Source organism: Siphateles boraxobius, unplaced genomic scaffold (genome assembly GCF_051911475.1).
Source record: "Siphateles boraxobius isolate OS27281-9 unplaced genomic scaffold, OSU_SipBor_1 53, whole genome shotgun sequence".
Taxonomy (NCBI): Eukaryota; Metazoa; Chordata; class Actinopteri; order Cypriniformes; family Leuciscidae; genus Siphateles; species Siphateles boraxobius.
Window position 1 is genome coordinate 8,044,311 of NW_027509175.1, and position 22,774 is coordinate 8,067,084.

The following is a 22,774-nucleotide window of genomic DNA, read 5'->3' on the forward strand; positions in this document are numbered from 1 at the left end:
GATTGTTTGTGTCTGCAGTCAGAACTCGCGGGAAGGTTGAGTCTAGTCAGGATAGAAACAGAAGACAAAAACAACTTTTAAGAGTACAAATTTTCTCCTGGGTATGTAAACGAACGTTTAGTAAATTAAAATGATCGTTTGGCCAGCCAAACCGGTGTTTATTCATAAGTGCATCTCAGTCAGATGTTTGTATGGTTGTTTACAGTTGAGATTCTCGTAATGTTTTCATGTCAAATGTATAACGTTAACTTCATCTAGTAAATAAATAAATAAATAAATAAATAACATATTAGCATATTAGTTACAGGATGTCAGAGGAGATTCTCCATAACGAAGATAAAGAAACAGTAAGTTCGTATGTTTATATATTTATGGAAGCACCATTTGGGAAAACTAACCTGCCATGGTCATATATGTTGTTTTTGACAGTTACTTGTACCATGGTATTCTTTGAATTAAACTGGAGTACTATATAAATTCTATTGTACCTTTTTCAGTATACTTGGTGTAACGTTAGTGCAATGGTATTAACATATGACATCCTCTCTTTACCCTAGTAGTACTTTTAAATGTACCATATACTATTATTGTAAGATTAACATTTATTAATTGTTTAGTGTTTAATGTTTTTAATGAACATGACAGATAAAAACATTTCATTTGTCATTAATTTCTTGTTTTAGCTGAGGAGACGACTGGAGCAGCTTAAGCAAGAGTATGAGAGGACAGCACAGAGACTGCAGGTAAATACATGCTGTATTTGTGATTATGCAAGAATCAGTTAAACTGATGTTAAAACAATGATATCGGCAGTATAATAGAGCTTGAATTGACATAAAATTGAACTTGTTAAAACCTTTTAATTAATGTTGTGTTTTTTGTTTAGAGAGCAGAGCATCGTGATGCTACTTGCAGGCGTGTGGAGAACAGAGACTCTGACCACACCACATTTACACAGATTGATTTTTCACACACATCTGAGTCATCTATTGAGACTCCTTCCATGCCGACCCCAGAATATTCTGAAAACCATCAGAATCTGCAATTAAGGAACAGTAAGGCCAGCTTCAGGGTGAAATCTAACATGAATAGATACAGAAAATAGATTTACCAGTCTTATTTTATATTATTTATATACGATTATAGTATTATTCATATTTTGAATTAGCTTTTAATTGTTATATTCTCAATTAATTTTAATTTTTATTTAACATCACATAGACTTACATTGAAAAATTATCAAAATGTTTATTTACCCAGACTTAGTTGTAATGTCAATGTTAAAGGCTGTTCAAATAAAATAAAAAAGGTTGTTAAATGCATAACAGTATGCATAACAATTTAGATGGTAATTAAATCCAAATACTAATAAACTGGTTTTCTTTTTGCTGTTTCAGACATAGTTGCAGAAAGAAACAGCTCTGGTTTTTCTACTGTACAGAAAATCCCTGCCATACAATTGGAACTTGCAGAGATTGCATCCACACCGCCTTTGTACTCCCCTGCATGCAGACGAAGCCCTGCCCACCGCCTGCGTTCTAAGCGCAGTCGATTGCGCCTACAGAACAAAGAGCGAGAATCAGACACTGACATCAGCCAAGAGAAAGAAAGAGACAGAAGTGGAGACCAAATTCGTGAAAAGGGTAGTGAATGTACTGATAAAGAGAATGGTCGGAAAGGAGTGAGAAATGAAGTTAAGAAGGAAGAGAAGGGCTGTGAAAAGAAAAAAGAAAGAAATATGAAGATGATGCCAGCTGAGGGGAAGAAAAACCAGTATAGGCCTATAGGAGTAAGGACAGATTGTAAAATTGCTAAAGCATCACAAGAACTGGAGGATGGTGCGAAAAGAGAGGGGCGTTGTGAATTAAACTCCTCTGTGATCCAATCAGATAACAAACTGCTAATGATTTCAAGTAAAGAAAATCATTTAGAAATTCAAAACATTCACTGTAGCCAGGAGGAGGTTAACATACCTCTGATTGATCGGCCTGTTGAGAAAAAAATACAGTCAAGTTCAGCAGTGTCTATTCAAACCTCATCTTTCCCTCAGTCATCTAAGGCAGTACAGATTACTGACAAATCAGAAGAGATGCTTAAACAAACTAACCAGTCGTTCACAGACTCTAATAAAGGTTATGATGACAGGATAGATATTAAACATTCCTCGTTTTCATCTGGTATTCTTGACTCCTGCACGCTAGTTGAGGGATTACCGTTTCCTGTGGAGTATTATATTCGGACGACACGGCGTATGGCTGCATCTCAAAGCTCTATCGATCTAGATGCTGTCATTTACAGCCAGCTCACTGGGGGGCGGGGCAGACGGAGGCTCAGCCAATCGCAAGTGAGTGGTAGAGAACACATGACCCCAGAGCGTTCAGTCTGCAAGTCCACAGACCAGGCCAGATGCGGAGGAAGAGGTCGGAGAGGGAGGAGAGGCCGTAGAAGAAGCACTATATGTAGGCCCTCATGTGCCAAAGCTGCTCTAGATATTACAATATCAAATCCTGCAAGTGATTCTCAAGCAGATTCAGAGTCTCTAATAGAATCAAAGTCTGACACTGAATCACCCAGCCAATCAGAATTGGTCCTTGAACAGCCACAGGTAGAATCTCGGCCAATCCAGTCACCTGGGCCTATAGTGAGTTTGAAGACAAGTCCGGAGCAAGGAGTTACTCAAGATTTTAAGCAACTCCCAGATTCTCAGCTTTACTTTGATTCCCAACTTCTTGTGGATTCTGATTTGTACCAGGCCAGATGCAGAGGAAGAGGGAGGAGAGGGAGGAGAGGCCGTCGAAGAAGCACTATAGGTAGATCCTCATGTGCCAAAGCTGCTCTAGATTGTACAATTTCACATCCTGCAAGTGTTTCTCAAGCAGATTCAGAGTCTCTACTTGAATCAAAATCTGACACTGAATCACCCAGCCAATCACAGTTGGTCCTCGAACGGCCACAGACAAAGTCTTGGCTAATCCAGTCTCCTGGGCCTACCATGAATTTGAAGACAAGTCCAGAGCAAGGAGTTACTCAAGATTTTAAGCATCTCCCAGATTCTCAACTTTACTTTGATTCCCAACTCCTCCCGGGTTCAAATTTATACCCTATTTTCCGAAGAAAACGTAGACAAACTGGAAGAGAGTTTCAGACTAGTTCTAATAAAGATGGTAAGTTTTTTTTTCTGAATGTATTTTTTAATATATTCCCGGCTCAAACAGTAGACCATGGCGCTAGCAATGGCAAAGTCATGGGTTAATTTCCCAGGGAATGCTTGAACATAATTATAAAATGTTTGAATAAAGGATATGCATTGACGTCACTTTCCTGCCCTCTCAGCCTGACAACGTCCTGTAACATGTCTTGTTTAAATAGGGGAAACTGAGAAAACAGGAGTAAAACCTTAAATCAAAGGCAGTCAAACTCGACAGTTAACAAACGTTGACAAAAACTTTACAGTTACGCAGAATATAAGATGCTAAATATTTAATTGAGTTGTCAATACATTTAATAACCTAGGGTATAATTTTACCCCGAAATCCAACATATCTGACACAAAATGATAACTGTAAATCCACGTTTCGCTGCCTGAATTCCAATTGTTTCTGCGAATTGCAGCGATCCCTTTGCTTTTCCATAGCTTTCGTAAGTCTGTAAAAAGATTGCTCTGATTTCTTGTTGAATCTATTTGTACAGTCAATCGTGAAGCTCCTTCCTATTTTAGATGTATTTTGTGGGTTTTCGCAGCATTTAAGCTAAACACCAAAGCTGCCAGCCTACTGTGACATCATGTGCATACCCTCTATAAAAGTATCTGCCAAATGCATAGATTTGAATAAGAATTATGGTGTAACAGTCATGTACACATTAATGTTTGTGAATACGTTTTGCATTTTAGATCAGTCACCTCTTCTGCCATCATTAGCTTCACTCATTCAAGCTCTGCAAGAAAAGGATATGAAATCTAGACTGTTGGCCGCTGTTGATATCCAGGATTTCCACCTACCTGATAAGGATTTTGGACAACTAAAGCTCAAACTGTTGCGCTCATCAACTTCAGCCGTAGAACCATTTGCACAGCGTCCCCTAGTGTACAACACACGGCAGAGCAGGAGGTGCCAGAGAGATAGTGGAAGAATAAGTAATTGTGAAGCACGCTACTCAGAGAGTGAACTTTTTACTCCAGAACCCTTAACTACCTCTTCTCATGAGGATAGTTTACCACTTCGTCAGTCTGACCCCACTGAACAATCACAGTCAGAAATACAGAAGGGCCTCAATGTTGTAAATGAAACAAAGACCATCTCCTCAGATCTGATGGACAGCAGACAGTTTTGCCAAACTGAAACAGACAAAAGAATAAGTAATGAGAAAAAAGTAGAATCTTCAGAATCTGAAAACATTAGTGAGCTTCACATAAACCAGATGCTTAAAGAATCACACATGCTCTCTGAGAACACCTCACTTTGCCCCGAGATACTGAATTTAAGTCCATCTCTGACCCCACAAATACAGAAAGGTCAAGATCCTCTACTACCATCTTTAGGAATGTCCCCTCACTTTTTGATTCCAGGTTCACCCATAGACCTCCGGTCACCTCTCTTTTCTTCATCTGGTGTCCTTAGGTCTCCCTCTTCAGTCTCACTTAAGGGGGGTGCGTCTCCAGAATCAGTCTGGATCATCAAAAATTGTTTCTTTACTAGAAGTGGAGATCAGGGAGGTTCTGAAACACAGAATCAAACTGAAATGAGTCAAGAAACAATGACAAAAGTTAAAAAAACTGTGAAACCAGGTACTCCATCCCAAAACAATACTACACTGGAATATGAAAACCTAAACGGCACAGAAAGGGAGTCCTCATGCATCTTGGAAAAGGAACTGGTACGTGAATGCGCTTTCGATACAGAAAGCAATCTTAAATGTGAAAATAAAATCAATTGCACACCAGAAAATGAAGTTGAACTGCACAATATTCCTGAACCAGGGATTTTTAAAACTCTTTCTGAGTCTGAAATCCAAACCCAGAACAATTTTGAAATGGAGGTTAAAACCTATAAATGCCCTGAGCTCAGGTTAGAAATCCAAAGTAATGCCGTTACAAATGTGAAACAGTTTATATCTGGTAATGTAGGTCAAACTCCTGTTGAGACAACCTCTTTGGACACTTCCACCAATCGGAGAACGGAAACAACGACAGGTTCCGACAATAACAGAACTCAGTCAGAGGAACGTAACACTGATGAATCCAACAATCGGACATTACATGAGGAAACCCTAATTGCCACATCATTCTCTGATGCAGCTGGTTGTTCTGCAGTCCTGCAAGAGATGCACACTTTTAAGGTGTCAATAAATTATAAGAAATAATTTATTGATTGGAAAGCAATGATATGTGCTTGATTGTCTGATTACCTGAAAATGTATGTGGAGGGTGCTTGTCTTTGTATTCAGGCACTGGAGGGCGGATGCGTGTTGGACTTGTGTTTGGTGCGATGGCCGTCGGAGGACTGGTGCATTTGTGTGGCAGGAGAATGGTGCGTTTGTCTTTGGGCTCAGATGAAAGGAGTTCAGCCATGGAGTCTTTTACACACCTGGACATTTGCACAGGTAATCCAGTTTGCTACAGCATTTCATCATAAATCACAGCATAAATTAAAAGAATTGCATGGAAGACTTGTGGCATGGAAGTTTAAAGTCCTCATGATATCATAATTGATCATTCTTATTTTACAGAATGTTGCATTGTTTATTATAAATTATTTATCTTTGCACATAGTTTTTTTTAATTCATGTGCCTTCGTAATCTTTAATCAAAAACCTCAACCTCCTTTCCCCCTCGAAACGGCACCTGCTCTCTTCATGACGTTTGTCTTGGCAGAGGGTGGAACTAAATATCCTCCACAACTGACTGCAAATTGGCACTCAAATCTGCCTCCATTTAGCAAGCAACACCCAAATTCCTATGATCCAATCAATTACCGAGGACGAAACCCGCCTTTTTCTCATTCCAGAAGCCATTTCACTTGGATACACATCACAATAGGGCAGAAAAGACTATCACAACTTCTGTTTCATGCCTACTTTAAAGGGGTAGTTCCCCCATGAATGAAAATTCTGTCATAATTTACTTACCCTTTGATTAAAATTTGAAATACAAATTAAGATATTATTTAATGAAACCTGCGAGGTTTCTTTCCCTCCATTGAAAGTTCAATTAACCAAAACTTAATGATCTGAAAAGCTCTTAAAGGCATGGTAAAACGAATCCATATGAATTGAGTTGTTTAATCCAAATCTTGTGAAGAGACATGATAATTTTATGATGCAGAGATTTAATTTCGACTTTTATTCACATATAAATACACAGAGCATCACATATTGGTAAACACGGAAGCTTATACGTGCATCACATGCAAGCGTCTTGCACTAGAACAAGCCTTGTTGATTCTCGTGAAACACGCAAGTACGTTTGAGATTCCGTGTTTACCACATGTGATGTGCTCTATGTGTGTTTATCCTTGTTTAGGTGTAAATAAAAGTTTTTGCCTGGAATTTCAATGGAGGGACAGAAACCTGTTAGGTTTCATTAAAAATATCTTAATTTGTGTTTTGAAGATTTTGTCTTATGGGTTTTGAACAACATGAGGGCGAGTAAATGATGAAAGAATTTTCACTTGTGGGTGACTAACTCTTTATCACAATATATTTAAAAAATATGTCTGCGTCCCTCTGCTTTGACTCCTGTCTTTGTATTTGTAGCCCGTTATGTCTTTGCAAGAGATTCCAGACTCTTCTGGCTTGCTTTGTGTGACTCTGGGTCACTTGGAAATCACAGAAGCAAGGTAATAAAAATTGCATAATATAAAATGGCAAATTTACCATTATGTGGATCAAAACTGTGTTATTTTCGTCTCCCATCACCTCAATTATTTTTTAATTCCTCTTTTGAAAACATTCTCACTGAACTCAAACCCTACGAAGACTGCGCTGAAAAAACCAAGATGTGTTTTTGTGTCAGAATTCAATAAACTTGAATTAAACGTTTAGCTAATTCACTCTGTGTTCTTGAGTGCAGAGTGCTCTGCTGTCCAAGTATGGATGGGACGTTCTCTCAGAACGTGGTGTGCAAGGACACATTGCAAGCAGTGGTGGGTGTGTCTAACTGTCGGCTTGTGTGTTGCTCCACCCCTGGAGATCAACAAAGAGTCAATGTGTTAACAGTGACTCAAGAGGGAAGGTAACACAAACCATCATGAGTATGAAACCTTTTTAAAATATCATTCACTTGAAATATTTTAGTAAAAATATTCATTATTTACTTGTGTTTCAGGGTAGTGAACACTCTTCCCTTCGTCTCTGCTAAGCAGAACATTCGGACCCTGGCAGTTGTAGAGGGTGAAAAAGATGCTCTGATTGGTTGGACAGAATGTAAAACCCTCCTCATATGGTGATGAATTGGGCAATATTGAGTCTTAAACTTTCTTTTAGGAAACTTTTTTTAACTGTATCCATATTGTACATTGAGTTTTTATTTATTATTAACTTCTGATTAAATTACTTTCTGATATGGTACTAACAGCTGGGTTAAATTTTGAGTCTGTAAATGACTTAGTACTTATTATATCTTGTTTTGTTAGTATATTAATTTTATAATTGATTTATCTATTAACTGTGTATTTCAGGAAAATAAATTCAGGCCAGCTGCTTCAGACTATAAACCTGGAAAAGACTTTAACCATGACAAACTGCATTAAGGGATATTCTTACAGAGTAAGTTAGTGTATTGTTCTTGTGGTACTAGAATGACTATGTGTCAGTAATGACCTTGTGCTTTCATTCCTGCAGGGTGTGCTGTGTGTATTGCTTCAAAATGCTGGAAATGTGTGCGATGAAGACAGTAACGCATCCCTTTTTACTCTGATTGCAACAAATCCTCTCACTGGCAAACACATCACACTGATCTCTATAAAGTTTCCTGATCAACACAAACTGCAGTAAGACTTCAAGCGATAAATATTGTGATATTAGTATTCAATGTTAACAGTACAGTTGAATCAATATTACTCTCTTTCTCTAGGTTAATAGATGGTGATGTCTTGGGCTCTGGGCTTGTTGGGGTTTTTCAGTCTGGTCATCTTGCTGTTTGGGATCTCAAAGGAAGCATGGCTAAAGTTGTTGTTGTGCTGGATGAGTTGTGTCGGCTAGCTCGATGGGCAGGGCCAAACACTCTGCTGACGGGATATCTAAATGGGGATGTTAGTGTGTTTCATTATAAATCTACGTAAACAGATCCCACTTCAATTACTTGTTAAATGAAAGGGGGAAAAAAGAAGTGTTATTTAACACCATTGGTAAACAATACATAATTACACTGTTAAAATCATTAAGAAAATTAAAGGAATATCAAGATTACACAAGATAGATTTGTTAATTTGTGTTTGTTTAGTTGTTAAATTTCAATACTGCCACAGCTATTTGTTAGTTAATATATGCATAATCAGAGAAATATTTGTACTTTTTGGATGTGATGTGTAAAAATATATTTTACAAAATAAAATATGATTCTGGGAATTTTCTTGTGAAAGATTAAAAACTCTTAATGTTTTAAAGAGAGTGTCGAACTATATTATTTTTCCCATTTTTTAATGAATGCCGATATCAACGCAACATAAAATGAACACAAAAAGAAAAGGTGACAACATTGCTTCTATAGTTGACGCTCTCCATTGATATTTGATGTTGTAGAATATTTGAATATGTAATATAGTATGTGTGATCAAAATAACATGCACACATATACATGTATATAAGTAATACGAAAAACTGTTTTGGATGTTACGTGTGAACAGTGTGTCGCGCATGCGCATTGGCAGACTCGTGCATTGTGGGAGCGGATTGAGAAACATGGCGGCGCGCATCATTGCCCGGTGTGTCCGATCCCTGAACCAGCGTTCCGTGTATTTTAACCGTGTAAACACTGCAGCAACATTAACAGCAGCTCCGCTCACTCATGGCCGAACATTTTCACATCTGACTAATGGACACAAGTCTTCGCTGGCGCAGGTATGTGTGTGTGTGTTCGTGATTGACTGATGACATCCAATGACCTACCCGTGTCTTTAGTTATAATGACTTCAACATGATGGACAAACAGCCTCTGTTCACTTAATTTCTGTTTATGTACGGGGTGCAGCAACAGAAAAGGTTTGAAAAAATAAAATGAGCTGAATTAGTTAACGATAATCTGTTATCTTATCATCTTTATGTGGCATAACAGATACTTAAACTTTTAAATGATATACAGTTTTTCTGTAATCAGTTATGATATCTACAGTTATAATGGTTTTATATAATATGCATGCATTGCAAGATTGCACGTAAACCTTTATGAATGTTTAAAAGTTAAAAAATAAATGTTTGTATAGTATATTGGCAGCAATTTTCTTTTACTCATTATTTTACATTGATATTCTGTATATGGATTGCTTATTATCTCATCATAATACTCATATACCACCAGTTATAATTGAACTGAACAGTTCTGTTCAGTGTTGTTATTGTAAACTAAAACTGTTAGACTGTTTTCGGTAATTATAATATAAATAATAGGCCTAGATGAAGAAACTTCAATACAAAATTGCCTTGGCAACAAGCTGTTGAATAAATAACATTAAAAATGACTAAAACTGAAAATAAAAATATTAAAGCAAATTCAAAACATTAATATCGTAATCATATCTAAATAATATTCAAACAACACTGCTCCAGTTGTCTGTTAGTAATATCTTTTGTTTAAAATACACTTTCTAACATGTTTTGTTTTCTTTTGCAGATTTCTGGCGGTTCGTTTCAGGTCTTTCAGTGGAGGCAGTACGGTGACTTGCCCCCATTGAGCCTAGAGACTATCCGTGACCGTGTCCTCTACGTCCTGAAGCTCTATGACAAGATCAACCCTGAGAGTGTAAATACACCATCAGTTTGATCAGATAGACAACATATTAGTCTGAAATATTTCAAAAATATTGCACTCTAAAGATTCATTGTTTGATGATCAAATCTTTATAGCTTCAGGCTACGTCCCACTTCATGAAGGATTTGGGATTGGACAGTTTAGACCAGGTGGAGATCATCATGGCTATGGAAGATGAATTTGGTTTGTACTTGCATTTACAATTATTTATAATCGAATTTCATGTATTACATTTAACAGATCAGTTCTCCCTAGTAGCACATTTTGACCATTGTTTTGTATTTGTGCATTCTTTGAATGTATGCATTGTTCTTGTTGGTTTCATAGAATCTGATGCCGGTTATAAATGTGCAATCCATATGGATACGTATTTACCAAGCTGATACAGTTTTTCCTCCTGTGTTCAGGTTTTGAGATTCCTGATGCCGAGGCAGAGAAGTTGATGACACCACATGAGATTGTTCAGTACATCGCAGACAAGAAGGATGTCTATGAATGAGCATACATATTCATTGTGAGTTTAGTTACTATTCACAAATTCTCTTCAGGTGGAGATTATGCTTATGAATGTTTATTTGTTCTTTTTCTTCCAGATAAAAATAATCCTTTCAGATGACAGAGACCATGGAGGTTTTGTCATGAACTGTTTATGTTTCTGCTGTTCTTCTCCATTCTTTATTCTTTTTGTATTTAGATACATGTTTAAATCGGTGTTCATAATTTTGTCTGTTGCCGCTTGTGATCTGCAGTGTGCTAGATGCATGCACAAGCTCCTCATTCATACAATAAGAGCTGGCAAATAATGTCAATAATGCATATAAATACTACAATAATAAATACTTTAAATCACTTTAAAGGACCTTATTTATGTCTTTGGGTTTGGAGGCACGTTGTGAATCTTTTTGACACAGTGATTGGTTCGCTCATTATTAGGTTAGTTAGTTTTGTTTTTGACAGGATTCTTTGTTTTATGAAATATAAACCATGTAATAAAAAAATCACTGAGTATTTATAAGATTCACTATCAATATGAAGTACACCACCGTTCAAAAGTTTGGGGTTGATAAGAATTTTTAATGCTTTTGAAAGAATTCTCTTATTCTCACCAAGACTGCATTTATTTGATTAAAATGTAATTTATTCCTGTGATGCAAAGCTGAATTTTCAGCATCATTACAGTCTTCAGTCACATGATCCTTCAGAAATCATTCTAATATGCTGATTTTCTGCTCAAGAAACATTTCTTGTTATTATCTATATTGAAAACAGTTGAGCTCCTTTTTTCAGAATTCTTTGATGAACATGAAATTCAAAAGAACAACATTGTTTGAAATAGAAATCTTTTGTAAGATTATAAATGTCTACTTTATTTTTTGATCAATTCAATGCATCCTTGTTGAATAATAAAAGTATTTAATTTCCTTCAAAACAGAAAAGAATCCTACTGACCCCAAACCTTTGAATGGTAATGTATAAAACATGAAACTGCAAGAGTTCGCATTTATGTTTATATTTAGTGGTTGTATTTGGTATGTTACAGCACCACCTACTGGAATTTTTTCCAGAAGACTTCCAGAGTTTGGAGCCAAGAGTTTAAACGGGTTATAATAGGAAACATTTCGTGTCCAGTACTTAATCTTCACCCCCCTGAAGTAAATGCTAATAAAACTAATATAATCTTCCACTATAACCTTTAACACACCCTGAATCACATCAAGCTATTAACATTTATTGCAACGTGGCTTAAAATAGTGATACTTTCACATTCTTGATCATGCATTTGGATTCCTTAAATGCCATTTCTAAAGTTTGTGTATTTCAGGATTTGCTCTTGAACATAAAATGACTAATGTGTCTGTCTCCTTGTATTTCCTTCAGAAATATTACACATAAAAGTCAAAATAGTCTACTTGAGGAGCAAAATGCAGAGAACACAAATTCAGTGAGAACTAATCTTTATCAATTTTTCAATTTATCATTTAGGACTACAGCAAAACTATTATATTATTTTTTGACATGATTCATCCTTAATCTAGACTTAATAAATAAGCAATATGTTATTGTCATAAAATCATGTGGGTTCATTCAGACTTGGGGTTAACATTTAACCTTCGACTTAAGAAATCAAAGAAACAGAAGAACTGTAGTTGATGTTAAGTTCAAAAAGTTTGGATTTAAAAGACACTCTTTTCTTCCACTTATGAACTTAAATAAGGCCCCGTTTCCTGTTCAGGTGTAATAAACCCTTCTCCCTCCCTCTGTGTTTATGTCAGTGGATGTCTGTGAACATAGGCCTACCTCTCACTGTGATGGTGAGAAGCCAGGGAGGGACGCTTCAGGCATTTCCTTCTTTTTTGTGTGTGTTTGTGAGTGTCAGAATGTTTGTGCATTTGGGAATGGTTAAGCAAAGTTTTAAATGCAATGATGTTAGAGTTTAAAATACGTTTTTGGTATAGTTTTCACTTGGCTTCACAAATTTTGTTACTGAAACTGATGTGGACTGTGTTTAAAACCTGAGCTGTCTATAGTTATCCTCACACAAAGATATTGTGGTAATACTATGGTATTCCTTAGTAGCCTACTTTTTTTACGTGCATTCAATCTCTAAAAACTGCCTTCTAAATAGACAAACAGCCACTGACTCAACATTGACAATGAATGATCTCTGAATGACCTTCTATGTTAATCTATTTTTTAAGTTTGAATTGACAGCACAAGCTCGTCAGGGGAGCGAAAACAAACACTCTCTCTGTTTTCTCTCACACAAACATACACAACCTGGGTCATTAACCTAATCTAGAAATCTCCTCTTTCTGTCCCCTTAACTTTTAACCGCTTCCGTCCCATTTTCCCTTAAAAAGATACCTAATCGTAATCATATGTTTGCACGACGCCGTTTTCAACACCCTGCATTTGCGAGCTCGCGGCGCGCGGTCACAGAGACGCACGCACGCGCTTCATTAAAAGCGAGCTGCAGTCAGTTCTATTCAAGTTTCTGCGGCGGACTGAAGGATGAACTTGACTCTTCTATAAAGGTCTTTTTAAAGATTGAAAACTGCTATTCATCCACGTTACACATACTTTTCGACTTGTTTAGGTATTGTCTACGTCATATTTTAGAACAGCAAAATATTATTTATGGAATTAACTGTGGGGACGGATTCCTTCCTGGAATGTTTTGGCTCGCAAAATGTTTCGTTTTGTCAATGTTTTGTTATTTATTTTCGCTCCAGGTAAGAAGATCATTTCATTAATAGACGAAGAGACATTTAAATGGTAGACATATTTAGCCTAACTTATGTTTAAAATGATTAGCAATATTTTAAATTCTTTTAAAAAACTTTTATAGGCTATAGGCTATAATATCCCTACAAAAAATGTACCATAACCTTCAAATTCACTATAGTAGCCTACTGAATCATCAATAGTGCTAGTATGTTAGAGTGTAAGAGCATGTAAGAGTAATACTCTGACTTAGAAATATGGTACTGAAATTCATGGCCTAACTTTTAAATAAAAACATGTAATGCTGAATTATTGAAGATGATGATGATAATGATGTTTCTCTGTAGGTAACACGTTGTTAAACTTGAGGCAAGACTGTGGCGGTAAAATTCCTGGAGAGAGGAGCGGCTCAATCCAGTACTCTTTACACCCAGACAGCCTTTTATTTAACAGAATAACCAACGAAAGCACAGAAAAACTGTTGGACGTTTCCTGCACTTGGATTATTGATGCACATAAAAACCAAACTGTTTGGATAGATGTCATTTCTGTTGGGAAAGGTGCTATTGGGATTCATTTTGGAAATGGGGATACACTGATTTATGAAAAAGAGGAGAGGGCGTTATTTTCTGGCACTGGGAGAACCATTATTGAATGGAGCTTGAGAAGGACTGACAAACCATTTGCCACATTACATCTGAGTAAGTGTAATGAAGTCACTTACATGCCAGTATGATTATGTTTTTAGGTTAAATATGTTTTTTAAACACATATCATGCCAATTCCAAATATCAAAAGTTTGTACCTGTACCATGTTATTCTAGGAAGTACCATATATTGCCATGTTAATACCATAGTACATGAATTCCATGGTAAATTTAAAAGTACCATAGTATTACCATCACTATACCATTATACTGCAACAGTACTTTTTTGTAAGGACATGTTACAGTAACTTCTTGGTAAGGGGTACCATGGTATGTCCAAAAAACTATGGAAGGACCATGTTACTTTTTGTACACATCTAATCTTGTAAACACATCAGAAAAGTGACAAGTTTCTTATATGCTGATGTATTTTGTCAGGGTTCATCAATACAATATCAGAGTAAAATATTTTCTTATTAAAATAGTTATTTACACTATTGTTCAAAAGTTTGGGGTCAGCAAGATAAATTTTTTTTTAGAGAAATTAATACTTGTATTCAGCAAGGATGCATTCATTGATCAAAAGTGACAGTAACATCAAAGAATTCCGAAAATTGTCATTGTTTTCACAAAAATATTATGCAGCACAACTGTTTTCAACATTGATAATATAATAAGTAACATTTCTTGAGCACCGATCAGCATTAGAATAATTTCTGAAGGATCATGTGACAGTAGTGTATGTGAAAAGTATGAAAAATACCTAGTGAGTAGGTCGTTGTATGTTTATTTCCCTTATTGTTAGAATCTTGTCTTAAAAAATCTCATAATTCCTGTTTCCATTCATCTCTGTGTGTTTTATTTCTCAGGATGGAACACGTCAGAGGTCAGTCACACTCTTGCTTTGATTCCTTACACCCACTTTGACGCTGACCCAGTGTCTCCCTCTCCGAGTGGCTCAAATGATGTAACCTACACCCCAGACATTCCAGTGAGCAGCAATGCAGCCCCCAAAACACACACTCTCAGGGGCGAGAATATACGGCAGGGCGGAGGTGTGTCTGACCTGGCCGATAAGCACAGACCCCTCTTTCCGCAGGAAATCACCAACAATGGACAGGAAACGGCTGGACCCTGGATCTCCGACCTCACACTCGCTGGCACACATTCTTATTTTGATACGCACACCAACCCTGCCCTTGACACACACATGAACACGCTCATCGTGTCGTCCCATGAACCTTCTTTGGCTCCCACTGAAATACAATCACCATTGCTGTCTGTCCAAACTACAGCCACACAGGCAACTGATGTTGCGACAAAAACAAGTGCACTTTTAGCCACCACTGATGTTGCACACACTGAATTGGATAGAGGAAGTTCACACTCACAGCATACATATACTCATGCATTTACCACAATTCAGTCCAAAATGGCTAAAAGAGGTCATCCAAGTTCAATGTTTCCGACTTCCAGCTTTATTATAGCAAGTCCACGAAACATTCAGCCATTGGACACAACTTCTAAACATAAAGAATTCCTTAGTGACACAGTTAACAAGGCTAAAGCTACAACAGTGACGGTCCCAAAAAAGGATGCGTTTACAATATCAGAGAACGTCGGAACGAGTCAATTTCATGCAACTTTTTGGAGTTCGAACACAGTCACAGATGACGACCAGCCTATAGCATCGGAAATGGACAGGACAGATCGCTCTCCAAGGTCAACTAATCAAAATCAAACAATCTACGATGATTCCGTACTCACTCGTAGTACGCCTGCTACAGTATCAAAGTTTCCAAACGTTAATCAAACCAACCCATTAGCATTTTCTGATAGTGACAGAACTGAATACTCAGGTTACTCCACATCTCCAAGTGGAATAAGTGAGCCGACAATGAATCTTACCACTGAGAATGAGCCAACAACCTCAAGAGAGTTCATGGATACTTCACGAAACACACTTGCAACTCCAACTTTAACTTATTCGGAAGCATCAACCACTCGCATCTCACACACCATCCAAAGTCAGCACAATACAAGCACCCAAGAAACCAGTTCCGCATCTGCATCAACGTCTGACCTGACAGCACACAACAATAACGAAATCAGTGCCTTCACCACTTTTCCAACTACCATCCCTCCAAACCTGACTCCTACTAATAGTCCTAGTACACCAGAAGAGGACGAGGGTCAGTCACCATCCGGAAGTGATTGTCTTAGTCGTGCATGCACCTCGTATTTACCATCTACAGTACGAGGAGAACAAGAAATCCCCATTACCAACCCTCCATTAATCTCTTTGTCGAGTTCTGCAAGTCCTCAGATTAGTCCTAACGTGACATCTGACCTCATGTTTGAAGATAGCACTACATATTTGAGATTTGAGAACCACACAGATGTAGAGGAACCTGAAGTGTCCCCATCACAAGTCCAGAATACCAACACAAAATCAAGTATGCATACAGAATTCCCTTTATACACGTTTACAACTCCATCTTCTGAAAACACACAGAGCAATGTGGGATTTTCTGATGCAACTGATATCAACAAGACGAGTAGTGGTCCAACAGTAGGTGGGAGTCCTACTCAGACTAGTGCGACAAGTTCGCAGACAACACTTGGATTATCGTCATTTAATGACACTCATAATGGATCAACAAAAAACACTAATGACTTAACTGCCCACACTAACATGTCATTGAGTACTTCGTCATCTGACATCAGAGCTCCCTATATCTCTCAGGTCAGTACAACTGATCCTGTCTTTCAGACAAGCCTACCTGTTAGTACGACTACTACACATTGGGAAACCAGTCAGACCTCGGAAATTCACCCACCTTCGATAACTACACTGCAGATGAATCCACATGCCACATCCACAGAAACGACTTCCTCCCGGGTCCATACGCATATTCCAGTGCCTCAACCCAGCGCTGACCTCAGACCTCCCCAAAATATGACCACAAGCTCTTATCTTATTCAAACAAAGGCACACTCAGTATCTACTCAAGCAGTCACCCAAACATCTCAGATCATTTCTACTGCATCCAGCTTTGACAGGAAGTGGCCACACGGACGGCATTATTTCATAGTGGAGGACCAGCCAGCAATCATCAAGGGTGAGTAACATTTCTGTCAATTTTACATCCTCCAAGACTCCTAGTTTATCACTTTTCCAAATTTCTGAGTGAAAAGGGATCTTTTTTGTTTTAACGAAAAACATTTGTTGTTCTGTTTTTCAGAGAAAACATTTCAAGTACTCTTACAAATCATCCTGGAAGGGGATTATGTCCCTAGTCTGAGACTGCTTGAGGTGAAACCATTTGAATTACTTTATATACACTACTTTTCAAAAGTTTGGTATTATTAATTTTTTTAAAGAAGGCTGCATTTATTTGATCAAAAATACAGTAAAAACAGTAATATTGAGAAGTATTATTACCATTTAAACAAACTGTTTTATGTTATGTTTTATGACTGCAGTGTTACATGATCCTTCAGAAATCATTCTAATCTGCTGATTTGGTGCTCATGTTGAAAACAGTTGTGCTTTATATTTTTGTGGAAACCTTGGTACATTTTTTTCAGGATTATTTGAGGAATAGAAAGTTAAATTTATGAATTTATGAGTATTGAAATATAGATGGTTTTGAAACTGTCCGTTTTGATCAAATTAATGCATTTTTTTCTGAATTTTTATAAAAATGTCTTAACCACAAACTTTTGAACGGGATGAACATTCATGTCAGAGGATGGTTGAAGTCATTTGATTGGCATTGTTTGGTAATCATCCACTCCTGCAGGTGGAGACATTTCTTCAGAGACTTTCTGGATTTAAGAATCAACATGTGACCTGGCACAGGTAAAAAGCTTTACTGGGCTGTAATTGCAGTTCATCTGTTTAGAGATGTGCATTGCAGTCACTGTGAGTTAGCTGAGTGACTAGATTTGACTGTAATTATTGATTAAACGTTTCATTCATTGAGTCTTTGAGAAGAAGTTGTTGATGTAAACTACAAAAACATGAATTTGTGAAAACAGCAATGTCAGCGATGCGTATTACATGTTCAGTCTTAAGGTGCGCAGTGTTTCTTTACAAAGTGACATCGCCAACTACTGGCCAGGCATGAATAACACAGCGGTTTTAGTCGTTTTCGCGGGTCCTTGTGAAAAGGGATCGTTTTGACAATGGTGTCAGGAAAAGGAAATGCTTTTCCATTTGAAGTACATTGTTGTCGTGTAAACGTACCCTAAATATATTTAACCCCTATAGGATCATAATTAAACTGCAAAGTGTTCATGGGATTGTGATAGAAATGCCAATGCAAAATGATGCTAAATAAAACCATATTTTTTGTTATAAAACAGAATGCATTATTTAATATACATTGTATTATTAGGATATGTAAAATATAATAGTATTAAACATAATTTGTTAAACAATAAATATAATACCTATTTTAGGTTTAAAATCTCAGGGAGTACTTAATTTAAGTCACAGTGGTTCAGCAGACAAAAAGATTGTAAAAACCTGATCTAAAATATCTAGGTGGTTGATGATTTGTTAATTAAGTGCTTTTGATTGATTCTGTCATGGGTGTTTTCATCAGCGGTCCAGTTCTGCAAACAGTAGTTCAATTCCAAACAGTGGAAGCGCTCTCCTGGCTGGGAAGGGTGGAGTCTCTATTACAGGAGGCGGGGTTAAAACCACTACCGAAGAAAGGAATATTTGTGGGAGGAGTTAGATTGAAAAATATGACTGTGGGAGGTGAGTGTTGAACAACTAGACCTTAACCAGTTACCTTTTTTTTAATACCTCTATCATTTATTTGTACCCTAAGGAGACCCTATGGGAGCATGGTGTTTAAAAAAATATGAGATAGAAGAAAAAAATATTTTGAATGCTTTTTGCATTTGCTCGTAAAACATTTGCGTTCTCTTGCATAACATTTGTGTCACCCTAAAAAGCTTTGCGTTTGCTCTCAAAATCACTGAAATATATTTTGTTCCTTCCACCTCCTATTTTTTCTGCAAAGTTTCACTGAGGAATGCAATACTTTGTCAAGAGAATGCAAAAGCATTGGAAAATAATTTCCCCTCCCGTTTAATGTTTTTTTTCTTTGTTTCTTTCTTTCTCAGGTTTGCAGACAGATGTTTGTGAATGGTTGTTTGAATGTCCATCTGGGTTCCAGTGTGTTTCTTCGAGGAGTAATACCACATGTACATCTGTGTGCCACTCTGAATACTGTAAACATCAGGGCATCTGTGTCCATCGCCTCGGGCAACAGCCTATCTGCCAGTAAGTTACATGTACAGTTACAGTACATACAGTGTAGTTTGACTTGCGGCATAAAATCTGGTCCTCATTGCAGGTCAAGATCTTCCCATTTATTTATATGTATATGGATACATATAGCTTTTAAATGCACCTTTCTCGGAGAACTAATTAAAAATACTTGCTGCTGAAGTGTCCTGCAGGTTTGACTAAACTGTCTTTCTGCAGGTGTCCTGTTGGGGAGGACTACTGGTTTATGGGGCAGCGCTGTGACCTCCACATGACCCGACCGCGTTTGGTGGGCGTGTGTTTTGGGGTACTGGTCGCTATCACTACAGTCGTGGCTCTTCTGTCTTATCTCGCAGTGCGCCGTTTTAAAAGCAAGCTTATGCAAGCCAAAGTGGAACAAACACGCAGCAGGTATCACACGTGCAATCATTTTAAAAACACACGCACACTCCCATAAAGTCATCTGTTGTAGTCTGGTTTTGTTATTGGAAATTGTTTGTAGGAAATCATTGGCTAGTTAAAACAACCATACTGTAGGTTGAGATAGCACCACTGAAAGTGACACAGGGGTGTGTGATGGGGTCAAGTGAACACACACAGACACTCTTAAATATGAATTTTAAATAAACTTGTCTTTAAGTAAATACTTCTGTCCGTGTGGATACAGTTATCGCAGATTCAATCACTTTGATGAGCTTTCGGCTCGTTTTTGGGGAAGGTCCTGGCCAGGATCTGAGGACTCGTTGGATAACCCTGCCTTCACCCGCTCAGATGAAATACTACATCTGAGAGCACTTGATCGTACCTGCTGTTACCACGATGACACTCTTTCTGTGGTATCCACATACCACGGAAGTGGAACACACCTCAACACCATATATCCTCATGGGTACCATAAGAGTATTTGCATATTATTGTATAAACAATGTACACTACTGCTCAGAAATTTGGGGCTGGTAAGATTTTTATTGTTTAAAAAAAAAAAAATCCTATACTCACCAAGGCTGCATGTAGTTTATTCCTGTGATGCAAAGTTGAGTTTTCAGCATCATTACTCACATTACAGTGTCACATGATACTTCTGAAATCAATTTAATATTTAGTTCTTAAGAATATTTAATATTTAGTGCCTAATATTTTTGTGGAAACCACAATACATTCTTTCCAGGATTCTTCGATGAATGGAAAATTTAAAAGAACAGCATTTATTTGAAATAGGAATCTTTTGTCACATTATACATGTCTCAACTGTCACTTTTGATCAATTTAATGCGCCTTGCTGAATAAAACGATTAATTTCTTTCAACAATATTTGTTGAAAATACCCCCCACCTGATATATTTGATCAGTAGTGAATCTTCCAAAGTACCATATTACATAAATAGAGTAAGTTGTTTACTTGATTATTCTATGTATGTTTGGGCTTACAGTTCTCAGTATGGTTGGGATCTCAGCAACTGCAGCTTGGCGGATGGTGTGATGGATTCTGGGAAGGCTAGTGACCTGTCGGTGTGTAGCTGGCCGATCGAGCCCATTCAATGGACGCCATTCCCTTTACTGCAGCAGCTCTCCAGGAATACAACTACGGTAAGACACAAATACAGACTCTATATCTATATTGTTGTAATTGAATGTCACAAAACTGTGCTGATTACCCAGGTGAAAGCGTCTCGTCCTCGCTCTTACTGTGAAGGAATGGAACTTGTCGATTTAGAGAAGAGCTGGACAGCTTAATGGAGATTCAGAAAAACAGTACAACTTCTGGCCAAGTTTGAGAATATTTCTTCTGTGTGAGAATATTTTATCTGTGTAAGGAACACCATTGTTGTACCATATTGATCCATCTTAATAAAATCTCTTTTAACAAAAAAAAACAGACTTTTTAAAATTTGATCTGCTTCCAGTGTACGCTGCAAAATGTACACTTCCGTTGAGGCCAGTAAGGTTTTTTCATACTTTTATGTATCAAGGACACATTAAATTGTTCTTTTGAACTTTATAATGAATCACAGTTTCCACACAAAAATTAAGCAGTTGTTTTTCTCATTGAAAATAATAAATGTTTCTTAAGCAGCAAATCAGCATATTAGAATGACTTCTGAAGGATCACATGACACTGAAGACTGGAATAATGATGCTGAAAATTCAGCTTTGCATCACATGAATAAATTACAGCTTAAATGTATCACAACAGAAAACAGAAAACTTTTAAATTGTACTAATATTTCACAATATAACTGTTTTTACTGTATTATTGATAAAATAAATGCAGCCTTGTTGAGCATTAGAGAATTATTTTAATCCCACCAACTCCACATTTTTGAGAGGTAGTGTACATGAACTTTTTGTAAGTGCTAATTGAAATAAAATATGGTACTTTTTTCATATTAAAAGGATAAAATCTTTAAACAAACATTTGTTTGTGAGAATTTTGCACACTTCCACTCTGCCTTCCAATGTGTGACAACTACCCTGGAGTTAGAGAACCCGTACATGTCAAATGACTGAGTTAGTGAGAAGCTTCTACGTTTTCCGATTAGCTAATATGCAAAAACATGGGTTCAAGGTTCAGTCATAGTCATGTGTGACCCAGGCCAGGCACAAATGTCACCATCCTGTTCTGTCATCATTGAGTCTAAAATCAATCCACTTAAACCCTGTTGCTCCAGGCCATCTGTCCTATCAATTGTGTTGTCAGTTAATTTTTATAAAATTGTCTGTTAAATCACCCAATCCAATAGACTCACATAAAATGTACACCAAAGACCGAATGCAATTTGCTACTGTACTGCAATGAGAATTTCTCTTTTGAGGGTAATAACATTTTGAACAGTAATCAATTACTAGCATACATTATCAGCTTGAAAGTTCTAGTTTGTGTTTTATGATTTAAAACATCATAACATTAAGTTTTACCTATGGCTGGAATTTGCAGATGTCTGAGCACTGACTTGAGTCATGCATTATGTTTTTACTGGATTGATTTTACGATTCATACGGATCTAGAAATGGTGCATGAACTAATACTATGAAGGTAAATTCGTAGCAAAACTCGAGAACACGTAGATGTGAATTTGACAACTTGTACAATAAATATTCGTACTTGTACGCTAAAATGTACACTCACAGCTTCATTGTGAAAACTTGTAAAATAAAAATCTGAACTTGAATGCTAAGATTTACACTCGCAGACAATAGTCACAAACCTGTATTCTGAATTTGAAGCTGCAGACAAGCAGTCAAAAATTTGTAAAATACCATTCACAAAAATACAATGACAGACACTAACTTGTAGCCTAACATATATTTGCACGTATTCTTACACAGGGTTCCTGCACACTTTTTAAAGTCAAATTTAAGGCTTTTTAAGACCTTTTTAAGACTTGAAGAAATCAAAATTAAGACCGTACATTAGGGGTGTGCAATATTTTTATACATACGTTATACAAACGTTTTGTTGATAATAATTAGATGATATTTTACTGATTGTGTTTTTGTGCTGGTGCAATGGCTGGTTTAGGCCTGTTGTTGACAGCAGACTCACGAAGATATTCATATTTTTCATATTCTATGCAGTGGTCAGTTCACAGCAGTGACAGAAATGATTAATTAACGTGCAATATTTGCCACCTTAAATTGATCTCCAGGGGC

General features: G+C 37.1%; 3 protein-coding genes across 5 annotated transcripts; all 3 read left to right on the plus strand.

Annotated features, from left to right (window-relative positions):
- Positions 1-8,312, plus strand: palb2 (partner and localizer of BRCA2). The gene is made up of 13 exons (XM_077205283.1): positions 1-101; positions 302-347; positions 684-743; positions 887-1,055; positions 1,398-3,164; positions 3,893-5,337; positions 5,446-5,601; positions 6,754-6,836; positions 7,070-7,231; positions 7,325-7,441; positions 7,677-7,764; positions 7,840-7,988; positions 8,072-8,312. Exons 2-13 carry the CDS (start codon positions 309-311, stop codon positions 8,277-8,279), a joined length of 4,443 nt encoding a protein of 1,480 aa, XP_077061398.1. The 5' UTR covers positions 1-101; positions 302-308; the 3' UTR covers positions 8,280-8,312.
- Positions 8,313-8,855: 543 nt separating this feature from the next.
- ndufab1a (NADH:ubiquinone oxidoreductase subunit AB1a) lies at positions 8,856-10,814 on the plus strand. Its single transcript, XM_077205284.1, has 5 exons — positions 8,856-9,057; positions 9,827-9,955; positions 10,060-10,147; positions 10,372-10,478; positions 10,558-10,814. The coding sequence occupies exons 1-4, from the start codon at positions 8,899-8,901 to the stop codon at positions 10,461-10,463; spliced, it is 468 nt and encodes a 155-aa protein (XP_077061399.1). The 5' UTR covers positions 8,856-8,898; the 3' UTR covers positions 10,464-10,478; positions 10,558-10,814.
- Positions 10,815-12,873: 2,059 nt separating this feature from the next.
- Positions 12,874-20,997, plus strand: LOC143714214 (uncharacterized). 3 transcript variants are annotated; one of them, XM_077205286.1, is made up of 11 exons: positions 12,874-13,197; positions 13,537-13,890; positions 14,706-16,958; positions 17,082-17,152; positions 17,643-17,701; positions 18,450-18,607; positions 18,979-19,138; positions 19,343-19,534; positions 19,791-20,012; positions 20,554-20,710; positions 20,783-20,997. In XM_077205286.1, exons 1-11 carry the CDS (start codon positions 13,155-13,157, stop codon positions 20,855-20,857), a joined length of 3,744 nt encoding a protein of 1,247 aa, XP_077061401.1. In that variant the 5' UTR covers positions 12,874-13,154; the 3' UTR covers positions 20,858-20,997. The 3 variants fall into 3 exon arrangements, with proteins under 3 accessions (XP_077061401.1, XP_077061402.1, XP_077061400.1); XM_077205287.1 differs by having other exon boundaries at positions 12,937-12,999; XM_077205285.1 differs by having other exon boundaries at positions 12,944-13,197; positions 20,554-20,997.
- The last annotated feature ends 1,777 nt before the right edge of the window (positions 20,998-22,774 follow it).